At 43.4% G+C, this 26560-nt stretch overlaps 1 protein-coding gene across 2 annotated transcripts in view; it reads right to left on the reverse strand.

Moving 5' to 3' along the window:
- The window catches only part of brf1b (BRF1 RNA polymerase III transcription initiation factor subunit b), a 459400-nt gene that overhangs the window by 90300 nt on the left and 342540 nt on the right, over window positions 1–26560 (reverse strand). For both annotated transcript variants that reach the window (XM_063045501.1, XM_063045512.1), the window contains 3 exons: window positions 9302–9363; window positions 6684–6765; window positions 351–406 (listed from right to left, as the gene is read on the reverse strand). In XM_063045501.1, coding sequence (XP_062901571.1) covers window positions 351–406; window positions 6684–6765; window positions 9302–9363 — 200 coding nt within the window. The remainder of the gene's footprint in view (window positions 1–350; window positions 407–6683; window positions 6766–9301; window positions 9364–26560) is intronic.

The following is a 26560-nucleotide window of genomic DNA, read 5'->3' on the forward strand; positions in this document are numbered from 1 at the left end:
GGTCTCGCTGACTGACCTGCTGAGTTCCTCCAGCATGTTGTGTGTGTTGCTCTGGATTGCCAGCATTGTCAGAATCTCTTGTGTTTATTAGAAAGGCTTGGCCTTTTCTCTTGGGAGTATTACAATAATCACACCACAAGCATTGTTAGTGACAAGTGACACATCAGAGTCAGGTTTTATAATCACTGCCTTATACGGCAGGAAATATGTTGCTTTGTAGCAACAGCAAAAACAGTAGAAAGTAGCAGTAGTTGCAACAAGATAAAGGACAGAGGGAGGGAAAGAATCAAGAAAGAACTGTATGTTAGCGACTGCGAAAGGCTACAGCTGGGGACTCCAGTAAATATTACCTTCTGCTCTTTATAAATCCCAAGTTCCTTCTCTTTGGCTATTCGCTCTTCCTTAGCTGCAAGGAAAGTAAAAGCAATGCGGTAATAGCAAAGGTTCCAGCTCACGTTCAAGTTTATTGTCATTCATCTGTACACATGTATACTGCCAGAAGAAATAACCTTCGTCTGGGCCAATGTGCACACACAGTACACTCACATATGTAATGCATAAAACAATATTACCACAAATAAATTAACAAATAATAAGGTGCATTTACAACACATGTTAAAAAGTAAACAGTAGAAGGCCACTTGAGTTCATGAGTGATGAGATCTGGGTAGTGGCAGGGAGTTCAGTAGTCTCACAGCCTGGGGGAGGAAACTGTTACCCATCCTAACGGTCCTTGTCCTAATACTATTGTACCTCCTGCTGATGGTGGGGGAAGGGGGGGGGTCAAAGATATTGTGGGACGCTTGTGAGGGATCATTGACAATGCTAAGGGCCCTGCATATGCAGCACTCATGATAAATATCTCTGATGGATGGATGATCCTCTCAGCAGCCTTCACAATCCTTTGTAGGAATTTGTGGTCAGATGCTTTGCAATTCCCGTACCAGACAGTGATGCAGCCTACAGACCGACTTTCAACTATGCTCCTGTAAAAATTTAGAATGGTGGGGAGGGGGGAGGGTGTGAGACATGCTGCTGAGCTTTCTTGACTAAAGAAGGAGTGTTGAGGTGAGATCATCCATTATGTGCACTCCCAGGTCTTGCTGCTCCTTATTCTCTCCACGGAGGACCCATTTATGTGCAGTGAGGAGTGGTTAACCTGCATCTTCCTAAAGTCTACAATCACAGGTTTCCCCCGCCATCCAAAGGTAGAGCGTTCCTATGAAACAGTTCGTAAGCCAGAATGTCATAAAGCAAAGAAGCAATTATCATTTATCTGTTCCTTTGACAACAGCATCTGCATATTATTTTGTGTTTACCATTTATTTATATGGGAAAAATTTGTGAGCATTTGCAGACCCAAAAAATAACCTACCAAATCATGCCAAATAACACATAAGACCTAAAATAACAGTAACATATAGTAAAAGCAGGAATGATATGATAAATACACAGCCTATATAAAGTAGAAATACTTTTCCACAATCATTGCCGCACTGTTCTCCGTAGCAAAAATCTCACGCAAGCGCTCTCAGCAGAAACACTCTCTCCAGTAACCTTTAAGCTATGAAGCTGCCAAATCATACCAAATAACGCATAAAAATACACAGCCTATATAAAATAGGAACAATGTGCCTCTGATCTGGGCTGACATTTACGTGCCGGGCGGCACCTAATTAATTAGCTTGTTTATTTCGGCTTTTTTCTTAAAGATGTGCTGGGTGCGTCCCGGCTACCGCTGCATTCTCCGTGGATCGGTATCGGTCCGTGGCCCGGGGGTTGGGGTGGTGGGACACTGGGGTGTCATCTCATCGTCGTCTGTTTCCATCAGGGCAGGCAGGTCATCTTCTTCTATGTCTGCCTGCCTCGATGTCGAAGGTCGAGGCTCGTCGTCTGCTGTGGCTGATGTGGAAGGCTTGAAAAACGACAGTATGCTTGACTACTTAGCCTCACGCATTTTTCTATCATCTCACGCAGTTGCTTCACGTTCAGTTCCTGGACAACTTCACTTTCGGTCCGTTCGCTACTGCATTCAGTTTCGATTGTTATCCTTTCCTCTTCCATTGCATCAGCTCTTCATCTATCAGTTCTTGGTCATGGGATGCCAAAACCTCTTCAACATCATCTTCGTCAGCTTCCACAAGCCAAACTCACTTTGTTCTTACTTCGTTCACCACAATCGAAACGCTTAATTATGTCTAGTTTTACGCTAAGTGTAACACCCTTATGAGCTCTTTCAGGCTTTTCCAATACCTTAGAACTCATCTTGCAAACAGATGCTCAAAATAAATTGACATAAAGCACAGATGCTCACAGGCACGTGTTTAAGCAATGCCAGCTAGAATGCAGTTCCGGGGCAGGAGCTTGGCTGCGCGGGGCGCGCGCTGCCTTTTTTCGTAACAGTGAAAACACTGTTACCTGAAAACAGGTAGCTAATGTAGGTCTTTCATAACAACGAGACCATAAGACCATAAGGCATAGGAGCAGAATTAGGCCATTCAGCCCATCGAGTCTACTCCGCCATTCCATCATGGTTGATCCCGGATCCCACTCAACCCCATACACCTGCCTTCTCATCATATCCTTTGATGTCCTGACCAATCAGGAAACAATCAACTTCCGCCTTAAATATACCCACGGACTTGACCTCCACCACAAGCTGTGACAGGGCATTCCACTGATTCACTACTCTCTGGCTTAAAAAATTCCTCCTTACCTCTGTACTAACAGGTCACCCCTCAATTCTGAGGCTGGGCTCTCTAGTTCTGGATACCCCCACCATAGGAAAGACCCTCACCACATCCATCCTATCTAGTCCTTTCAACATTCAGTCAGTTTCAAAGGAATTCCTCTAAGTTCCAGTGAGTACAGACCCAAAGCTGCCAAATACTCCTCATATGTTAACCCCTTCATTCCCAGAATATTTTATTTTGCTGTCAATTTCTGATCCCGTTCCTGGCATCAATGTGGTGAGCATTTGGGCCATGATGACAGATGAGAAAAGATAATTTATCTCAACTGCTGTTTTTATTTTGTGACAAGCACAATAACAGACAGAGTGCAACAGCTCGGAGAGAACTAACTCAGTCACATACAGACAGGGGAGGTGGTTATTAAGCATCCCGGTTACAGTCAGGATGGCACACAAACACACAAATGAATAACCATGTAGCCCGAACAAAAATAGATGAACTTGAACATCTCACCATAATTCTACTCAACACGCACACAGCGAACGCATTTCAAAACAGGAACGATAAGTAATGCTGGTCACCAGGAATGCTGGGGCGAACTGTCAACCAAGCCCCCGGAGCGCCACAATATCATTCCTTTGTAAAACACTATTCTCATAGAATTGCCAACTGCTAGGGTTGAAGCTTTTTAATAATAAGCAGCAAAACAAAATAAACTGCTCAAGAAACTCAGCTGATCAGGCAGCATCTATGGAAAGAAATGGACAGTTAATGCTTTGAGCAGAGCATTTCATCATAAAGGCGGGCACTGTGGCTTATAAACCCCTAACACTGCAAGTAGCCAACACAGTCACGTTGGCAAGAATATTGGAGAAAATAGCCTAGGATGGGATACAGGATGAACGTCTCTCAATCTAGTTATTTCTCCTGTTTGATTCTGTTCCACAATGGTTGGAGAAAGTCCGGTTAATCTTTATCTGGTCAGGAAGATAACAAAGAGATAACTTGGTTATATGGCTACAAAAGCAAACTACTGCAGATGCTAGAAATCTGAAATGAAAGAAAAGATTAATAGCTGAAAATACACAGCAGATCAAGAGGTTTCATAAAGTGAACGTTCACAAAGCGAGGGACACCTGCATCTCTTTGGTCATGTCCACATTGAAACCCATGCTGTTGTGCTCGCACCATTCTACCAGCCACTCTATCACCTCTTTGTACACCGCCTCATAGTACAGAGAGGTTATGTCGGCAAACGTAATAATACAGTTCAAACTGGATCTAGCAGTGCAGTCATGCATAAGCAGCTGGCTCAGGACGCGGCCCTCGGAAGTGCCGGTACTCAGCGTGATGGAGCTAGAGATTTTACTGCCAACACAGAGTGGCTGTGGTCTTTCTCTTAAGAAGTCCAAGATCCAGTTACAGAGAGAGGTGTTGCGAACCAGTAAGGAAGTTTATCCACCAGTTTCTGAGCTAATTAGATGAACAGCATCCTGGCGTATGAGGCACCATGTGAACAGTGTAATAGCAGAGATCAGAGAGCAGAAAATCCCAACTCTGTGACCATATTTTGCAGGCTGCCCCCAGCACATAATGTTGGTTGTTAATGCAAATGATGCTTTTCACTGTATGTTTTGATGCACATGTGATAAATAAATAAATCTGAATACTTAATGAATTTGGGCTGTCTGTGAAGGGCAAATACTACTGGGGCCAAGGTGGAATGCACTAACACCCGATACTATCTTATCTTGATATTACCTATTGCCCCTGTACCTCCTGCCCAATGGATATTCATCACTACTCTGAACTGATTCCACAACCTACAAGCTCACTTTCAAGGACTCTTTACAACTCAGTATTTTTTCATTTGCACAATCTGTCTTCTTTTGCACATTGGTTGCTTTCCCATTTTTGTCCATGTATAGTTATTCATCAATTCTACTTTATTTCTTTATTTTCCTGTAAATGCCTGCAAGAAATGAATCTCAATGAAGGATATAATAACATAGGTACCTTGATAATAAATGTACTTTTACTTTGATTGTGATACTTGTTCAGGTCGAGTAGACTGCAAGCCAGTGTCGAATTGGATTTGGAATTGGTTTCAGTGAAAAGCCTGTCTTGCATACTATTCATACAGCTCAGATTATTATACCAGTTCATTGAGGTAGAACAAGGTCAAGTGATAACAATGCAGAAGTTTGAACTGCAGGCTCTTGCTCTCATCTGTGTGTGATCATACGTTTGTGAGACTGTAATTGGCATTGAACAGTATTACCATCACTGAAAGCCCAGAATCAGTGTCCTGGATGTTACCATTGACCAGAAACTCAACAGGACCAGCCAGGGAAGACAGTATTACAGTGAATGACTCAACTCCTGATACTGTAAGGCACAGTACTTGTTTCAAACTTGGCTAAAAGTGTGGAGATTGCCACTTTTTTATCTTTGAAATAATGGTCTTAGAACCTTTTAGAATGTAGAACACTACAGCGCAATACAGGTTCTATGGCCGACAATGTTGCGCTGACCTTTTTAATTTATTCTAAGATCAATCTAACCCTTCTCTACCACGTAGCCCTCCATTTTCCTCCATTCAGGTTCTTATCTAAGAATCTCTTAAATGCCCCTAATATATCTGCCTTTACCACCATCCCTGACACTCTCTGTATAAAAAGTCTACCTCTGACACCCCCCATACTTTTCTCCAAACACTTTAAAATTAATCCCCTCTTATTAGCCATTCCCCTGTGGGGTAAGAAGTCTCTGTCTATGCCTCTTATCATATCGTACAGCTGTATCAAGTCACTGCTCATCTCCCTTTGTTCCAAAGAGAAAAGTTCTATCTCGCTCAACCCATCCTCATAAGACACGTTCTCTAATACAGGCAGCATCTTGGTAAATCTCTGCGCCCTCTCTAAAGTTTCCAGATCCCTCATATAAGAACTGACCTCTAACTGGAGTTTTATAGAGCTGCAACATTACCTCACGGCTCTTGAACTCAGCCTAGCTAATGAATGCCAACACACCACATGGCCTTCTTAACTATACCTTGTGCGGCAACTGTGAGGGATCTATGGATGTGAACCCCAAGATCTCTCTGTTCCTCCACAGTACCATTAACCCTGTATTCTGCCTTCAAACTCAACCTTTAATAGACATTCCATTCTGCAACTGGGTGGATATCCCATTGACAAAAACAAATCAGTCCACAAGAGGTCTGATGGTTTTACAGAATGAATAGCATAAGTAGTTTAACTTACAATGCAAGGGAAAGCAGTTAGAACGAGGGCCTCCTCCAGGGTCTTGTCAATTTTATGAGTGATAACTAAACACATGGAAATTTCAGTATATATATCAGAAAGGAAGCTGGACCTGAAAATGTTAACTATCAAAGACCTCACTTGCCCCAGACATTCTCTCATCTCCCCCCTCCCATCAGGAAGAAGATACAAAACCCTGAAAGCACGTACCACCAGGCTCAAGGACAGATTCCAGCCCGCTGTTATCAGACCCTTGAACGGACCTCCTGTACAATAAGATGGAATCTTGGCCTCACAATCTACCTCATTATGATCTTGCACTTCATCATTTGTCTGCACCGCACTTTTCTGGTAGCTTTTACACTTCATTTTCTATTGTTATTGTTTTAACTTGTTCAACCTCAGTGCACTGTGCAATGATCTAATCCGTACGAACAATATACAAGACAAAACTTTTCACTGCATCTTGGTACATGTGACAATAATAAGACAATACTCAATAACTGTTTGCCTCTCCACAGATGCTGCCTAACTTGCTGAGTAGTTCCAAACCTTGATTTCAGACTCAGCCCCTGCAGGTTTTGATTTCTTTTCATGAAGCATTTGAAACTGCACTAGGATTTGAGGCAAAATTATGGGCAGTGGATGGAGATGCAAATGCTCCTCTCCATCTGCCCTTCCATTTGCACCCCCACCCCCGCCGTTCTTTCTCAGGAACACTCACCTTTCTGCTCTTCCAGATAGTCTGCATTCTCTTTCAGCCACAGCTCCGTCTTCTGTTCCACCTCTTCCTCATTCAGTAGGTACTGCACAAAAAGCACAGGCCACAATCAGGCTGGAGTCTGCCTGACCACCAAACCTTCAGTGCGGCTCAGAGAAAGACACACATGGCGCTGCTCTTTGGCAGATCAATGAGAACTTGTCATAGAGCACTCTAACACAGAAACAGGCCCTTCAGCCTATCTAGTCTGTGCTGAGCTATTATTCTGCCTAGTCCCATCGACTTGCACCTGGACCCTAGACCTCTGTAACCCTCCCACCCATGGACTTAAACATCTTTTAATGTTACAACTAAATCTGTATCCACCACTTCGGTTGGCAGCTCATTCCACATTTGCACCACCCTCTGGGTGAAGATGTTCTTCCTCAAGTTCCTCTTAAATATTTCACACTCCACCCTTAACCCAAGACCTCTAGTTCTAGTCTCACCTAATCTCAATGTAAAGAAAGCCAGTTTGCATTTACCCTATCTATACCCTTCATTATTTGGTAAACCTTTATCAAATCACCCCCCATTCCCCTACACTCCAGGGAATAAAGTCCTAACCTATTCAACCTTTCCCTATAACTCAGGTCCTCAAGTTCTGGCAACATCCTTGTAAATTTTCTCTATACTCTTTCAACCTTATTGATATCTCTCCTGTAGGTAGGTGACCAGAACTGCACATATTACTCTACTTATGGCCTCACCAATGTTTAATAGAATTCAGTATAGCATCCCAACTCCATGTATTCAGTACTCCGATTTCTGAAAGCCAAAATACCAAAAGCTCTTTATACAGCCCTATATATTTGTGGTGTCACTTTCAAGTAACTATGGATCTGTATTCCCTGATCCCAGGCAGCCACAGGCATCTTGTACGGCTCCATGACTGGTTAGTTGCTGCCTGTTTTGCTGCTGCTGTTTAGGGCAGCAATGAAAGTCCTCCATCTCTTCTGTCCTTGGCCATCTTCTCTACTGTGCCCCAGATATGGTTCAAGGTCCTCATTTCCATGACCAGAGCCCACTCTTAAACCTTGGCCTGGAAACTGCAGCACAGTTTATCTGTGCTAGACAATCCCATTTCAATTAAGAAAATAATCAACCTCAGAGGAAAATTGCAGTTACACAGTGACTGTGTTCATTCCCAACTTTTCATGTGCATGATGTACTAACATAAAGACAAGAGATTCTGAAGATGCGGGGAATCCAGAGCAGCACACAAAAAATGCTGGAGGAACTCAGCAGGTCAGGCAGAAACTCTGGAGGTGAATAAACAGTTGATGTTTCAGGCTAAGATTCTTAATCAGGACTGGAAAGAAAGGGAGTAAAAGCCAGAATAAGAAGGTAGGTGATAGGGAGGAGTACAAGCTGGCAGGTGATGGGGGAAACAAGATGAGGGGGAAGGTGGGTGGGTGGAAGTGTGGGAATGAACTGAGATAGGTGGAAGAAGTGAAGAGCTAAAGAAGAAGAAATATGATAGAGAGAACAGTGGACCATGGAATAAAGGGAAGAAAGAGGAAACCAAAGGGATGTGATGGGCAGGTTAGGAGAAGAGAAGGGGAACCAGAGGGGAATGAAAAGAGAGAGATCAGAGGGGGGAAGAAATAATGCCTCCACTGATTGACTCTTATGCATGCTTAGCCTACAGAAGGTGCAAACCACTGTGCATCCTGAACTCATAGTTCAATACATTTCTACAGTACAGAATTGGATGGATGGACACTCAAGGGAGAACAATCTGCAGGCTTACAAGGAAAGGGAAGACTGATTGCTTTTCTCAGTGCCAATGTAGACTCAGAGGGCTGAATAGCCTCTTGTGCCATTAAAAAGATATATGATTCTAAAGCATCTTTAATAGAAAGAACATCCAAAGCAAAGTTTGTCCTAATAACTCCCAGGGCAGAGATTTATGAGAATGTTGCTAGGACTAGAGGAGAGGTTACACAGGATAGGCCTTTATCCCTCGAAATGTAGAAGACTGGGAGGTGATCCCAAAGAGGTGAATAAAATCATGAGGGGCACAGACAGGGTGAATGCACTTAGTCTTTTTCTCGGGGTTTGGAGAATAAAAAATTAGAGGTTTAAAACCAGAGATTTAAAAATCAACCTGAGGGGCAACTTCTTTGCATAGGTTTAGTGGGATACGGACTAAATGGGACTACGTTAGCCGGCATGGATCAGTTGGGTCAAATGACCTGTGTCCGTGCTGTATTAGTCATACAGGTGAGGTACTAAGCTCAGGTCAGAGAGCGGCTGCGGGGAAAGTGTGGCCATCTCCCTAAAATGCACTATGATCTAGCTTCCAAAGCTGAAAAGCCAACAACCTGCCCACACTACTTAGTTCCACAGTAGTTTCACCAGTAACAATAAACTATTATATAAAGTTACCTCTCCCAAAAGAGCGCCTACAAAAAGAAAAGAGAAACCATCAAATGTGATTACAGGATTGAAACCAGATTCTGAACAATTCGATGGTGCAGATGGCTAGAGAAGTGTTATTGTTTAGTCCTTTCTTTTAGTACAGCAGGTGATCTACAATCTCATATTTCCCAGTAATAATGACTGCACAATGAGCTTACCCTATCGATTTCCTGGTCATCAATCCCATTCAGGTCAAGTTCACCTTTCTGAGGATCGGCTCCTGTGAGGAGAGAGAATAAACAACATTTTCAGTGCATAAGGTGCCCCTTATGTGCTCGGCTCTCTGGCCCGGTTCAGAAGCAATATTTACTTTTGTACTACATTGAACACACAGCAGTACAGCACAGTCCAGGCCCTTCAGCTCACGATGTTTTTCCAATATTTTAACATCCTCTAAGATCAATTTAATCCTTCCCTCCTATATAGCCCTTTATGCTTCTAATATCCATGTGCCTAATGTATCTGCCTCTACCACCACCCCTGGCAGGGAGTTCCACATATCTGCCACTCTTTGTGTAAAAGAAAACTATTTCTGATGCTCCCCCCCATACATTCCTCCAACCAGCTTAAAATTATCTCCCCTTCTTGTATTATCCATTCCTGCTCTGGGGAAGGTTATCTCTGGCTGTCCACTCTATCTATGCCTCTTATCATCTTGTACACATCTATCAAGTCACCTTTATGTACCATACTTAGATATGATCTCTGAATAAACCCCGGAACTTTCAAGGAGAGTCAGTAAACACTTAATCAGATAAAGGTTTAGTCAAACAGGAGGTTGTTGTTGTGCAGTCGTTAAGACAATTCTGACTCTCCGTGACCTCACGGAGTCCTGCACACCAAGCCTTCTTGTTGGAAACTGCCTCTCTAAGATCACCCAAGGTCTGAGTAATATTATCTATGCATCGTAGCTTCTGTCATCCTCGTCTTACCTTCTGTTTTACCTAACATGAGAGTCTTCTCCAAGGAATCCTGTCTTCTCATGATGTGGCCAAAATATTTGAACTTCTATCTTACTTCAGTGATTGGTAAGTTGATGGAAAAGATCCTGAGAGGCAGGATTTATGAACATTTGAAGAGGCATAATATGAATAGGAATAGTCAGCGTGGCTTTGTCAAAGGCAGTTTGTACCTTACGAGCCTGATTGAATTTTTTGAGGTTGTGACTAAACACATTGATGAAAGTAGAGCAGTAGATGTAGTGTATATGGATTTCAGCAAAGCATTTGATGATACCCCATGCAAGGCTTATTGAGAAAGTAAGGAGGCATGGGATCCAAGGAGACATTGCTTTGTGGATCCAGAACTGGCTTGCCCACAAGAAGGCAAAGAGTGGTTGTAGACGGGTCATATTCTGCATGGAGGTCGGTGACCAGTGGTGTGCCTCAGGGATCTGTTCTGGGACCTCTACTCTTTGTGATTTTTACAAATGGCCTGGATGAGGAAGTGGAGGGATGGGTTAGTAAATTTGCTGATGACACAAAGGTTGGGGGTGTTGTGGATAGTGTGGAGGGCTGTCAGAGGTTACAGTGGAACTCTGATAGGATGCAACACTGGACTGAAAAGTGGTAGATGGAGTCCAACCCAGATAAGTGTAAGGTGGTTCATTTTGGTAGGTCAAATATGATGGCAGAATATAGTTTTAATGGTAAGACTCTTGGCAGTGTGGAGGATCAGCGGGAGCTTGTGGTCTGAGTCCATAGGACACTCAAAGCTGCTGCACATATTGACTCTGTGGTTAAGAAGGTATATGGTGCATTGTCCTTCATCAATCGTGGGATTGAGTTTAAGAACCAAGAGGTAATGTTGCAGATACATAGGACCCTGGTCAGATCCCACGTGGAGTAATGTGCTCAGTTCTGGTCTCCTCACTACAGGAAGGATGTGGAAATCAGAGAACGGATGCAGAGGAGATTTACAAGGAGGTTGCCTGGATTGGAGAGCATGCCTTATGCGAACAGGTTGAGTGAACTCGGCCTTTTCTCCTTGGAGCGACAGAGGATGAGAGGTGACCTGATAGAGGTGTACAAGATGATGAGAAGCATTGATTGTGTAGATAGTCAGAGGCTTTTTCCCAGGGCTGAGATGGCTAGCACAAGAGGGCACAGTTTTAAGGTGCTTGGAAGTAGATACAAAGGAGAGGTTAGTGGTAAGTTTTTTAACGTAGAGAGTGGTGAGTACGTGGAATGAGCTGCCAGCGATGGTGGTGGAGGTGGTTATGATAGGGTCTTTTAAGAGACTCCTGGATAGGTACATGGAGCTTAGAAAAATAGAGGGCGGGTAACCCAGGCAATTTCTAAGGTAAGGACATATTTGGCACAGCTTTGTGGGCCAAAGGGCCTGTATTATGCTGTAGGTTACCTATGTTTCATAATCAAGCCTCCTAGTAAGCAGTAAGGCTGCATTTCTTCAACTTTCTCCAGCATCCAAGTTCAAAAGCATCAATTCTTTTGTATTCAGCCTTACTAATAGTCCAGCTCTCACAGCCATACATCAGAACCGGAAATATCATAGACTTGACTACACGGATCTTTGTAGCCAATGTTATGTCTCTGCTCTTCAGTATTTTATCTAAATTTGCCATTGCTGCCCATCCCAGAAGTAAGCGCCATTTAATTTTGTGGCTGCATTTACCATCTATAGAAATCTTTGAACCGAGGAAGACAAAATCTGTCACTGCTTCCACTTCCTTTCCATTTATTAGCACAAAGTTAATAGGGCTGATTGACATAATCTTGGCTTTCTTAACAATGAGCAACAATATTACAAGAGGAGGTTAGGAGAGGCTAAAAAGAATAAACTCAAGAGATTCTGCAGATACTGGAAATCGTGAGCAACACAAGTGAAATACTAGAGGAACTCAGCAGATCAGATAGCATCTACGGAGGGGAATAAACAGTTAGCATTTCGGGCTGAGACCCTTCATGGCGATGATAGGTCCTGATGAAGGGTCTCCACCGGGAGTGTCAACTGTTTATCCATCTCCATAGATGCTGCCTGACCTGCTGACATCCTGCAGCATTTTGTGTGCTTTACTTACGTATTATCTCCGAACAAGCCCAGGAGCTTTTGAGGAGTGTTAGTAGGCACTGAATCAGATAAAGGCTTGGTCTAAGAGGCAGGTTAAAAGAGAAACGAGGTAATGAGATTAAGGGTGGAGTTATGAAGGCCAATGAACCAAAAGTTCTCTTTACTTACAGAACATTAAACATCACAGCACAGTAAGGCCCTTCAGCTCACGATATTGTGCTGACCTTTTAACCTGCTCGAAGATCAATCTAACCCTTCCCTCCTACAGAACCCCCCCGCCCAATGTATCTCTATTCCATGTGCCTATCTAAGAGTTTCTTAAATGTTTTTAATGTACCTGCCACTACCATTACCTCTAGCAAGGTGTTTCATGCACCAACCACTCTCTGTGTAAAGAACTTACCTTTGACGCCCCCTCTATATTTTCCTCCAATCACTTTGTATTAGTCATAATACTTCTGCTCATCGACAATGTACAATATTCTTGCCAGTTTCTAGCCAACAATCAGTGTATTCTAATTGTTCAAATATCCAAATTTAAAATGATAAACATATTATTAGAATGAAACAGAAAGGGCTCCTCTTGTTCTGCAAGAATTCTCAGCAAGTGCACAGTGAGTCTTTCACTACTCCAATGTTTCTATTAGATGTGACCCTGCTTTAGTGAGTGGGTTGTAATGGAGGTGAACTTGGAGCAGGTGAAATAATCCAAATTCTCCCTTTGGGTCTTCGCTCCGGGGGACAGCACTGAGATAACACAATAATTGAACACAGCCATCAAGCAGCTGCTGGTACAATGCACCTCGCCTTGTTTTGAAACCCCATCCACAGGACTGAAACTTTTGTTTTTTGAAGAGCTGGGTGTTTTAAGTGGCCTCATTAAAGTGCAGACTGACCCTGCCTGAGGGGGATTTCCTCAGAAAGGGAGAACCAGTCCGGTTTTTTCAAACCACAGCTAGAACAGGGTTATGGTAACACTGTGCTGAAGCTGCTGGACAAGCAAACAAAGGCTTTGACTACTGATCCGATGATGTGGATATGAACTTCATCAAGGGAGCTCAAATAATTAAATCAGTCTGGAATTAAGAGATAGTCTCAGATTGTTATAAACCACCCCCCCCCCATTGCTTCTTTTAATGTCCTACAGGGGAGGAAATTTACCATCCTCACCACTCTAGTCCATCCGTGACTCCAGACTCATTAATGCAGACAAATGACCTGAGACGGCCGGCTGGTGGCGCAACAGCATCAGCGCCAGACTCCGGAGCAAAGGCTCCAGAGTTCAAATCCCAGTCACCCCCCCCGCCCCCCGAGCACGCTTTCCATCCGTGCTGGGTTGAGCGTCGAGCTAGCCACTCGGCCTCGTAAAAAAAGGGTTGAGACAGGAACGTTCATATTGTGACCCGGTTAATCCGAAAGGAGACCAATCCTGACACCACGCGCCAGACAAGAATGGCTGACTGTCTGGTGCGACACGCTAAAACAAAAACCTGAGACAACCTATAACAAAGGTCAGAAGGGAATCACTTTAACAAACTTCTGCAGATGTTCTGTTGAAAGTCTCCTGACTGATTGTGGCATGGTCTGGTACAGCAATGCAAATGCACAGGAACATAAGAAGTTGCAGTGAGTAGTGGACCCTTCCCAATACATCACGGGCACATCCCTGCCCACTACTGGTGGTATCACAGAAGATGCTGCCTCAAGAAAGCAATGTCCATCATTAAGGACCTCCCCCCCCCCCCATCCAGGCCATGCCATTTTCTCACAGCTACCATTTGGCAGGAGGGACAGAAACATGAGCTTCCACAACACTAGGTCCAAGAACAACTCCTTCCCTCCAAATATTCTGTTCTTGAATAAATGAACTAAACCCAATCACTACAGTTTTAGCAACACTATGGCCATTTTGCACTAAAGTACACTTGATATTTTTGTTCTAATTGTGTTTTCTTGTAAAACCATGAATAATTTAGGTTTAATTTAATGTAGGCCTGTCCTGAGGTTGGAGGACTGTTTGTGTGTATGTGTGAGGGAGGGAAGGAGGAACAAGACTTGTGTATCTGTTGCAGTTTTGTCACTTGCTGTGTTCTGTGTTGTTCTGCCAAGCACGGTGGGCATGCTGTGTTGGCGCCGGAAAGTGTGGTGACACTTGCGGGCTGTCCCCAGCATGTCCTTGGGTGTGTTGGTTGTTAACGCAAATGACACAATACACTGTATGTTTCAATGTACATGTGATAAATAAATCTTAATCTGAAACTCCAATCTGAATTTATATTTGTCTTGTGCATGCTGATTATCTGATGCCCTGTGCCTGTGACACTGCTACAAACATTTCACTGTACCTGTGCCTGCACGGACTTATGCAGATGACAATGAACTTGACCTTGACTTTGAATTAGAAGCGTAGCAGAAATTCTACACCATCCAAGTCCAACGAATGATGAAAAATTGCAGCTCATCGCTCAGGCTAGAAATTCGTGCTGTTTCATTTGTTCAAAATTAGAATATCGGACAGGGATGGTTTAATGGCACCCAGGGGTTCCGCACACCACTCCCCTCCGTACCTGCACCTCTGCACCAACTCAACAATTCATCTAAAGCCAACATTTGGGTGCCCCTTTTTTACCCAAAGTCTCATTCCTGTCATACCAGGAATCAGCATTACATCATTATATTAATATCCAAAGTCTACATCAAAGAAAAAATTATCTATCTATCTAGACCAACAAAAACCAATGTGCAAAAGAAGACAAATTGTGCAAATAAAAGATAATACTGAGAACATGAGTTGTAAAGACCTCAAAAGTCATGGGTTGTGGAATCAGTTCAAATTTGAGGTGAGTGAAGTTATCCATGCTGGTTCAGGCACTTGATGGTTGAAGGGTAGTAACTGTTCCTGAACCTGGTGGTGTGACCTCAGGCTCTTGTACCTTCTGCCCAATGGTGGTAGTGAGAAGAGAGATGGCCTGAATGGTTGAGGTCCTTGATGACAGATACTGCTTTCTTGTAGCAGTGCAGCTTGAAAATGTGCCCAGTGATGGCGAGGGCTTTGCCTGTGATGGACTGGGCAGTGCCAACCACTTTCTGTAGATCCAAGGCTCATTCCAGCACCATCATGGGCTCCATCAAACATCGAACCTGACCATACTGATCCTGTGTTAGATGTAGGTTACAGAGCAAAGCAGCCCAGATAAAGGCCCTTCGGCACAATGGGTCCATGTTGACCATGGTGTCCACTCAAAATGTTCTTTCCAAAATGTCAGCATCTTACAAACATGTATTCCTGGAGCTGAACTAAACCTTACATCACAGAGACAAGACACTGGAGCTAATTTCTCAGCATCATGCAAACCTCCTTCCCTGCAGTCCCCACTCCCCTCTCCCACTCAACACTTGCTTGACTCCCATCAGCATTATCTTTTCTGATGAAGGTATAAAGTAGACATTGACTCACTTTCTCCTGAACCACCTCTTTAGCCACATGTTAAACAGCATTATCTTCCTATTTCTGGCCTGACTAGATGTGGCACGGGTAACAATCCTGAGATCACCACCCTGGAGATCCTGTCCTTTAACTAAGCACCTAACTCCATGAACTCACTTTGCTGGACCTTATCCCCCTTCCTACCTACCAATGTCACTGGTACCAATATAGACCACACTCTGGCCACTCACCCACCCACTTAAGAATGCTATGGACTTGATCTGAGATGTCCCTGCCCTGATACCCGAGAGGCAACATACAATCTGATGATCTTGTTCTCGTCCACAGAACATCCTTTCTGTTCTCTTAACCAATGAATTTCCTATTCACCTTGCCTCTTTTCCCCTTCTTCCCTGATGAGCCAAAGAGCCAGACTCAGTGCCAGAGACCCAACTGCTGTGGCTTTCCTCTGTTGGGTCAACCCCTCCCTCACCCCTCCAAAAGTATCCAAACATGTTCTTGAGAGGAATGATTACCTGGTTACAAGTTCATGGTTGATCTGACTGAAATTTCAATTCTGTATTCCTGCCTATCTGTTATCCTTGAGCCCCACCCTACAACTTATCAAGATTCTACCCAGCTCTGCTTCAAGAATATTCAAAAGCTCTGACGACATTTTTCTATGAGAAAGAGAGATCACAAACCCTGCCAGAGGAGGACATGTTTAAGAGGCATTTACATTGGACAAAGCACAGAAGGATATGATCCTAATCTGGGCAAATAGGATGAGTGTCGCTTGGCAAAAGGGTTATCATAGACAGGGTGGACTGAAGGGCCTGTGACAAGAGAGTGCAGATACTGGAATCTGGAGCCATAATCAATCTGCTGGAGGAACTCACGAGGGTGAGCAGCATATGATAGCATAGTGTAACACTATACAGTGCCAACAATGCAGGTTCGATTCCAGCTGCTGTCTGTCGGGAGTTTGTACATTCTCCCTGTGACCATGTGGGTTACCTCCGGGTGCTCCGGTTTCCCCCCATATTCCAAACGCATACAGATTAGAGTTAGAAAGTTGTGGGCATGTTATGTTGACGCGGGAAGCGTGGCGACACGTGGGCTGCACTTGGCACAGCTTCGGACGATGCTGGTTGTTGATATAAACAACACATTTCACTGCATGCTTCGATGTACAAGTGACAAATAAAGCTAATCCTTAATTGTCAATGTTTTGGTTCGAGCCTCTGGATTCCCCAACAAATTTACGTTAGATATTTACATTTGTGTCCCTGATTTTGGTACCTTGCAAGTCTAGGACCAGAGAACACAGCCTCAGTATCTACACTATGCTACCTGTCATTACCATTTGCCACTTTCCAGAGTAAATAATTGCAGATCCCCCAGTCGTTTATCTTGTTAAATCTCCTGTACACCTTCCCAGTGCGTTTATGCATTATTGCTAAACCGATGCCAGATCCTAGACTACATAGGTAAAAAAAAAAGGTGACAGATTCTGGAATCTGGAGCTTATAATAAACTGAGAATCAGATTCACAATTATTATCACTGACTTAGATTATGTGTTTTTTTTGTTTTGCAACAGTAGAGCAGTACAAATATATAAAATGATCACACAAATAAATAGTGCAAAAAGAAGAAATAATGAGGTAGTGCTCATGGACTGTTCAGAAATCTGATTGTGAAGGGGAAGAAGCTGTTGTTGAATCATTAAGTGTGGGTCTTCAGGCTCCTGTAACTCCACCATGATGGGGCAATCAGAGGAGGCCATGTCCCAGATCGTGAGGGTCTTTAAAATGGATGCCACCTTTTAGAGACACAGCCTCTTGAGGTTGTCCATGATAGTGGGAAGGGTTGTACCGTGATGGAGCCGGCTGAGTTTACAACCCTCTGCAGGTTTTTCCAATCCTGTGCATTGGAGCCTCCATACCAGGCAGTGATTAAACCAGCCAGAATGCCAAGCAGCATCTATGGAGACCCAGCATCAGCATCTATTGACTAAACCTTTGCTTCCACATATGCTGAGTGCTCCACAGAGTTGCTGCAGTGACTTGTTTATTGCCCCTAAGGTAAGGAAGTTACTTAAAGAATCCATCAATCGCACAGATTGCTGAACACTTTCTGTAGAAGTACAGAATCTAACAACTGGGAGAAAGATAAAACTGAGGAAGATTAAGTGAAGCCCTACAGCAAGACTGAATGGTATTATCTCATCATACTGTGCGGTCCCCTTCTCTCTCTGCAGATCAAACCTGCCTCCATGACAGATTCCCTGGAGCACTGAATCAGAACAGCAGGATTCCCTGTACATAGTGTGTAACAACCAGCAAACGCTCACAGTCCTGAGGACAGATCCTAAAAGTCTCTCCTTCTGAGAAAAACACTTTCAACTAAATATTAGAATCATAGACCATAAGATATAAAATATTCAGCCCATCAAGTCTGCGAGCACAGGAACAGCTTCCTCAACCCATCCAGTCCATGCGAAGCGTGTTATTCTGCCCAGTCCCACCAACCTGCAACCGGATTGTAGCTTTCCATACCCCTCCCATCCATGTATTTACCCAAACTTCTCCTACATTTTGCAGTAGAACCTGCAGCCACCACTTCTTTCTGACAGCTCGTTCCACACTCGCACCACCCTCTGAGTAAAGAAGCTCCCCCTCTGGTTCCCCTTATCCAAATGTTTCCAATAGTGGAAGAGTCCAGGACCAGTGGGTACAGCCTCTGAATACAAGTGCAGGCCTTCAGAACTGAGTTGAAGAGGAATTTCTTTAGCTGGAGGGTAGTGAATCGGTGGAGCTGTGAAGCCCAAGTCATAAAGTATATTTAAAGCAGAGGACAGGTTCTTGATTAGTAAGGGCGTCAAAGGAAAAGGCAGGAGAATGGGGTTGAGAGGGAAAATAAATCAGCCATGATGGAATGGCAGAGCAGGCTCAATGGCATAATTCAGCTCCTACGTCTTCTGCCTAATGGATTCAGGACCACGTCTAGTAAGTTACTGAGTGATATAAACTGAAAGAGTCCCAGCTTGAGTCCCAGTCTCCACAGGGTTCTATTTCAACCTTGGATAATAGATATAGTGTTATTATTAGTTTCTGGACGTTTGCAAAAGAGCCTTTCAAAACTGCAGGACATCCCAACGGGTTTTACAGACTGTGACGCATTTTGGAAATGCAGTTAATCACTCCTTTAGGAACAACTGCAGTCAGTTTATTCAGAGCAAATTCCTGCAAGCAGCTGGAGACACAAGAGACTGCAGATTATGGAACCAATCAGATGAATGGGCTAGGGCCCAAAGCTCCGACCGTCCATTTCCTTCCACAGATACTGCCTGACTTGCTAAGTTCCTCCAGCATTTTATGTGCGCTGTTGAAGATTTTCACCGTTTGCAGAATTTCTTGTGTTTCTGCAGAGGGTGGAAAACGCTGCACATATTGGTATTGTGGAACCTGTAAAAAGCAGGTACAGATTTGACAGCTGTCTATTCCATTGGCACGTAGAATTACAATGGATTTACAGCAGTGAAACAGACCATGATGATGCTCCGCAGGCGATCTTCTCCAATTTATGTCATCTCACTCTCAGTAATCCTTCTATTTTTGTGTATATCCAGTTTCCTCCCAAACCAATCTATGTTATTTTTCATAAAGGTCTCCATGATCAACCATTCCAGTTAGTAATGCATTGTGAACACTCTAGTCCACTACATATTATTCTGTTTACATTGCAAATACATGATGATATAAATGTATTTATGCACATTTATTCAATATCTGTACTTTAATCTCTAACTTCCAATTTTTTGTATAATTCCTTCTACTTTATCATCGTTGAAGGTTGTCTTTTGTTGCATGTTGTGCCCTGACCAACACACCACAGTAAATCCCTAATACATGTAAATGTATATGGCGAATAAAGTTGATCCTTGATGTAATCTCCTTGACTTACTCTGGGAAAGAAGTTACAGAAAGTTGTAAAATTAGTCAGCTCAATCATGGGTACTAGCCTCCGTAGTATCCAGGACATCTTCAAGGAGCGGTGTCCATTATTAAGGAACCTCATCAGCCAGGACATGCCCTCTCCTCACTGTTACTGTCAGGAAGGAGGTACAGAAGCTTGAAGGCACACATTCAGCAATTCAGGAACAGCTTCTACCCCTCTGCCATATGATTCTGAAATGGCCACTGAACCCACAACCACCACCTCACTTTTTAAAAAACATATTATTTCTGTTTTGCACTATTTTTAAATATAACTATTTAATATACATATGCATACTGAACACGAAGGGCAGAGCTTAGGATGATGGCACCTAACGGTGACTCCTTTTCTTGCATCTTCGGAAACAGTTCTATTTCTACCTTTAATATCTCTCTTTTTCCTTTTCAGGGTTCTTCTGAAGACCCTGACCTGGAGATACACACTGACTTCGGTTCTTTGTGGGAATGGGACCCGCTCTCAGAGCCTCACGACCTGCCGCTTTTCAATATGCCAAGGACGCGGCCTGAAAGACTAGTGTGCCGTCAGGGTGCTGGACTTTTGTGGCTCTGGAGATGGGCGGATTCGAGGTCTGTGCTGCTGCAGAAAACTGGTGTGTCATAGGAGTACATGGAAGATCGAAAGCAGCGAGCTGGCTGCTGGCTGCGTGCCCAGGGAACCGAGTTCTTTCAGCACAGAGCTCGGAAAAAGTGATACAACAGACTTTTAACACCATAAATTGGCAAGTTGTTTTGTTATGTCTCTCCTCGCGCTGTGAAATGGGGACACCCCTTTTTCCCTTATTAGGGACAGAGCGAGCCTGTGGTATGTCAAATTACCAGGTGAACGAATAGTCTTTGGGGTACTGCAAGTCTGTGTCTTTATTGATGCTTTGCTGCACGCTTGAGTGCTCGGTGGAGGGTGCAGATGCTTTTTTGCTGGTGGGGGGGGTCATCACTTTACTGCTGTTTATGCATAGGGGAGCTGGGGGGGTTTTGGGGTTCTAACATTTAACCATCATTTATTCTTTGGTGAACTCCTCTGCTTTTCGTGGATGATTGCGAAGAAAAAGAATTTCAGGATGTATATTATATACAATTCTCTGACATTAAATGTACCAATTGAAACCTATTGAACTTCTTGTAATTGATTCACTTACTTTTTTCTTTTTATATTATCATGTATTACATTGAACTGCTGCTGTTAAGTTAATAAATTTCACGACACACGCCAATGATAATAAACCTGATTCTGATTCAAGAATAACTACAGGTGTCCCCCGCTTTTCGAATGTTCACTTTACAAAACCTCACTGTTACGAAAGACCTACATTAGTACCCTGTTTTCGCTAACAGAAGGTGTTTTCACTGTTACGAAAAAAGCAGTGCGCAAAAAAACCAGCGCGCGATAAAAGGCAGCGCGCGCCCCAAGCAGCCGCTCTCCCCCGGATTTATAACTGCAATCTCCCCGGCATTGCTTAAACACGTGCCCGTGAGCAGACCATCAGTGTGCTCTGTGCTTTCCCGATTCCGGTAAGTGATACTACACTGTACATACATTATTTCTACTTTATATCGGCTGTGTATTTTTACATGTTATTTGGTATGATTTGCAGCTTCATAGCTTAAAGGTTACTGGAGAGCGCTTGCGCTGTGTTTTTGCCGACGGCGCTTGTGTGAGATTTTCGCTACGGAGAACAGTTCAGGCAATGATTGTGGAAAAGAATTTCTACTTTATATAAGCTGTGTATTTATCATATCATTCCTGCTTTTACTATATGTTACTGTTATTTTAGGTTTTATGTGTTATTTGGCATGATTTGGTAGGTTATTTTTGGGTCTGCAAACGCTCACAAAATTTTCCCATATAAATAAATGGTAATTGCTTCTTCGCTTTACGACATTCTGGCTTACGAACCGTTTCATAGGAATGCTCCACCTTCGGATGGCGGGGGAAATCTGTAACTTATTTATTTGGCTCTTAGTTTTGGAATCTCTAAGGGTAAAACATTCCCATCAAGAAGGGAGCTCACTGCCTCCTTCTTGAGGGCAATTAGAGATGGGTAATTAAATGTTGACTCAACCTGTGAAGCCCACTTCCTTGAATAAAGTGAATAAAAAGGATACCTTACCAAACTTTTCAAAGATCTAAATTCCCTGAACTTTTCTGATCAGCTTAAATTCTCTGTTCTGCAACCACTCTAAGAAGGCTCTTTCTTAGCCTACTCCAGTCTCAGATTCTTTCTGTAACATGAAGAGAACTACGCTACAGTACAGCAGTGGGATCTGGCTCACGTTCAACAATAAACCAAACTGACCAGCTATATTATGAGAGAAGATTGAGAGATGATGTTGTACCAAACCAGACAGTATGAGCTGATTTAGTATACCATCCTCTCACAGACAGACCACCACCACAGCAAGCTGGCAGGTCAGTAGAAAAGATCATTGGCTGCAGTCTACCATCACTGCAGGACTTGCATGTGTCTGACACAAAGAAGTGGGCAGGAAAAATCATTGGAGACAATGCCCACTTTGCAAAAATGCATTTTCCAAAAGCTCCCTTCTGGAAAGCGCTAGAGGGTTTTTAAAACAAGTTTCTTCTCCCTGGCAGTCAATCTGATGAACCATTCTTGTTGGACTCCCCACCTACACATGTATTACCCCCATCACTGCACTGCACTGCACCATAAACCACTTTTTATAATGCTGTTTACATTGTAAATACATCACTGGTATTTATGCACGTTTTATTCCATATCCATACTTTAACCTCTAACCTTATTTTTATATAATTCTTTATTCTTTATAATTGCTAAATTATGTTGTTTTTTTGTTGCATGTTGTGCCCTGACCAACACAGGTAACTGTATATGGCGAATAAAGTTGATCCTTGATCCTAATAATGGCTTAGTGTGCTGGATTAATTATTAAACCCTAATCACTACATTTTAGCAACATTATGACCAACTTGATCACTTTGCATTAAATGGACCATGCTTTTTTTGTTCTAGTTGTGTTTTTTTTCTTGTAAAATTTGCCGTAATTTAAGTTTAGAGTTGTGAAGCATTGCAGCACAGAAACAGGCCTTTTGGCTCATCTAGTCCTTACTGGACTGTTAATTTGCCTCATCCCATCAACCCACACCTTCAGCATGGCCCTCCATTCCTCCCATTCATGTACCTATCCAAATTTCTCTAAATGTTGTAAAAGAACCTGCATCCATCACTGCCGCTGGCAGTTCATTCCACACTTGCAACACCCTCTGAGTGAAGAAGTCCCCCCAATGTTCCCCTTCAATATTTCGCCTTTCACACCTACCCTATGACTTACTTAATTTGTGTTTGCTTGTGAATGTCTGTGCTGCTGTTTTTCACTGTTTCTTGGTACATGTGACAATAATAAACCAGAATAAAAGTTATGAGAGTGAGCAAGGGAGAGAATGAAAATTTCTATGAATGTGATCATATGATAGGGGAAAGAAAGTGGAGACAGTGCCTGTGGGAAAAAAATACAAGAGGCACAGATCAGATGGATAGTAACAATCTTTTTCCCAGGTGAGGGGAACCCAAAACTAAAGGGCAGAGCTTTAAGGTAAGTCTAAGAGGCAACTCTGTCACACACAGGGTGGTGAGTATATGGAACGAGCTGCCAGAGGAAGTGGCTGATGCAGGTAAAATAGGTACATGGATGTGTGGGGCTTAGAAGGATATGGGCTGAATGCAGGAAATTGGGATGAAACAGGTGGGACACCATGGACTAGTTGGTATGAGGGGCCTGTATCTACGCTGTATTGTTCTATGGCTCTAATCACAAAGTTTGACAGATAGAAGACAGGATTCAAAAGAATAAAACTGTCCTAATGAGGTTCAGAAAGCTGTAGCGTGAACAGAGAGAAATGTCACAATGACTGTGTCAGTCCCATCCCAGATTTCACAATGCTGATAAATGCTGACTTTTATTGCCTTGTATTTGGTGAACAACACACCCATTCTCAGGGCTGAGTAATCCTCCAAACCTAGGGAACAGGGATGTGGAGGAGTTAGAGGTCGATGCTCAAAATCCAGCAATGTGGACGAGTGATGAAAGACCTCTGCAGTCCAGGCCTCTGCTCTGTGCTCAAAGACCAGCGACATGGTTCGGTGACAAAAGATATTTGCAGTCCAGGCCTCTGCTCTGTGCTCAAAGACCAGCTACGTGGTTGGGTGACAAAGGACATCTGCACTCCGGGTCTTTGCTCTGTGCTGAAACATCAGCTACGTGGTTGGGTGACAAAAGATATTTGCAGTCCAGGCCTCTGCTTGAAGGTCAGCAAACAGTAGTCTGTGCAACAGGAGCCATGAGGAGGCACGATTTACTGATTTGTTTTGTTGTCTGTTGTGTTCTCTTTTGTTCTGTTCTATGTCGTTCATTGTGGGCACACTATGATGGCGCTGGAATGTGTGGCGACACTTTTGGACTGTCCCCAGCACACCCTTGGGTGTTGGTTGTCGATGCAAAGGAAGTCATCCATTGTATGTTCTGACGTACTGTACACGTAATAAATAAATCTGAATCTGAATCCAGTCTGATCTGAATCAGGAGTCCATGGACGAAGTGGGTGCATCTACATGCTTCTAATTATTTAATGAAACAGAAATACCTGAACATACGAAAAGCTGGAGGAACTGAATGGGTCAGGCAGCATCTACGGAGAGCAGTGGACAGGGCTAAAAGCATTGACTGCCTATTTCCCATAACAGGTGCTGCCTGACTCAGTGAGCTCCTCCATAACTTTGTGTGTCACTTAATATTTCTAGCATCTGCAGTCTTGTATGCCTGCACTCAACCTTACCACTGTTCACTATTCATGGGGTCTCACTGTGTCCCAGATGTTTATCACGTCCACCAGGATACATTACTGCTCTCCGCAAATGACAAATAATTGGGGGTGTAGTGGACAGTGAGGAAGGCTATCAAAGCATGCAGCAGGATCTCACCCAACTAGAAAAAATGGGCTGAGAAATGGCAGATAGAACTTAATGAAGACAAGTATGAGGTGTTGCACTTCAGGAGGACAAGCCAAGGTAAGACTTACACAGTGAATGGAAGGGCACTGAGGAGACAGCAGAACAGAATACAGATTCAAGATTCTTTGAAAGTACTGACGCAGGTAATTATGATGGGATCATAAAGGCACAATGGCCTTCATAAATCAAAGTACTGAGTATAGAAGTTGGAATGTTACATCAGAGTTGTATAAGATGTCGGTGAGGCCTAATTTGGAGTACTGTGTGCAGTTCTGGTCACCTACGTACAAGAAACATACCAATAAGATTGAAAGAGTACAGAGAAAATTTACAAGGATGTTGCCAGGACTTGAGGACCTGAGTTACTCGCTGAAGTGTTGGAGAATGAAGGGAGATTTGATGATGCATACAAAATTATGAGGGGTATAGATTGGGTAAATGTGAGCAGGTTTTTTCCACTGAAGTTTGGTGAGACTAGAATTAGAGGTTACAGGTTAAGGGTGAAAGGTGAAATATTTAAGAGGAGCCTGAGGGGAATCTTCTTCACTCAGAAGATTAAAACAAATTCCCAGTGGAACTGGTATATGCGGGTTCTATCTCAACATTTAAGAAAGGTTTGAATAGGAACATGGATGGAAGTGATATGGAGGGCTATAGTCTCAGTGTGGATCGATGGAACGAGAGAGAACAACAGTTCTGCATTGACCAGATGGGCCAAAGGGCCTATTTCTGTGTTGCAGTGCTCTATGAGTGAGTGAAGTGCTCTGAAGCAGCAGAGGCACCTAGTAACGCTGTATAAGCCTATCCTCTGGTATCTGATACAACCACCCATCAGAAGTTTAATACAATTACATAAATAAAAAAGTATAGATAATTTAAAACAGGAAGTGAATATGAATGGTAACCCTATCCTGAGGATCGGGTGACTTAACAAAAACATTGAGACCTGCCTTGGGGAGGCTAATGGCATCATTGAAGCCCCCGACTAAGTCACAGAGGTAGGATTGCCATGTACAATTATCCTCCATTATTCTCCACTGTCATTTAAAATTCCAGTCGGTGTATGATGTAAGTGGCATCTTGAAAGCATGTGGATTACCATCTGGTGATGGGCACCTTAGGCTTAGGGATGAAACCAAAGTGTTTGGATTTTGATGTGATCGTTACTAATGGATCAGATTTCCACACTGACAGGATAGTGCCGCAGGGCACAGGTAAAGCTCCAGTCGAACACCGAGAGTTCATTCACTGCTCTGTTTGCCACTGAGCTCTCGTGTTATATAATTAAAGCTGTCGATGAGAAGCATGCAGGCACCTCTTTGCTGCTCTGCATCACAAGAGCAACATTTAAAATCCTGAGGAATGGGGAGTTTCTAATTAGCATGCAGGTCTGTGCAGTCAAGAGCAAGTGGGAGAACGTGTGTAAGTGTTAATGGGTTAGGGTTCTGATATGATCAATATCACCTTCAACCATGTATGAGCATGGCAGTTGGATGGCACATTTCCTCCTGGGAGGATCAGCTTCTCCAAGGAACAAGATCTCGTTTAAAACTACATAAAAACCACAGCACTGGAAGAGGGTGTTGGACTCATGGGTTTACGGCAGTCGACTTTTTTTCTCTCCATTAAAGCTATACTTCGTTAGGAGTTTGAGGAGATTTGGCATGTCACCAACGACTCTACTAATTTCTACAGATGTACCACGGAGAGCATTCCGACTGGTCGCATCACCACCTGGTTTGGTTGCACCAACGCATGGGATTGGAAAAATCTGCAGAGGGTAGCAGACACAGCCAGCTCCATCACGGGCACTAGCCTCTTCACATCGAGGACTTCTTCAAAAGGAGATGTCTCAGAAAGGTGGTATCCATTATTCAGGACCCTCACTACCCAGGACATGTCCTCTTCTTCTTACTACCGTCAGGCAGGAGGTACAGGAGCCAGAAGACACACA

The sequence above is a fragment of the Mobula hypostoma genome, chromosome 1, assembly GCF_963921235.1.
Source record: "Mobula hypostoma chromosome 1, sMobHyp1.1, whole genome shotgun sequence".
Taxonomy (NCBI): domain Eukaryota; kingdom Metazoa; phylum Chordata; class Chondrichthyes; order Myliobatiformes; family Myliobatidae; genus Mobula; species Mobula hypostoma.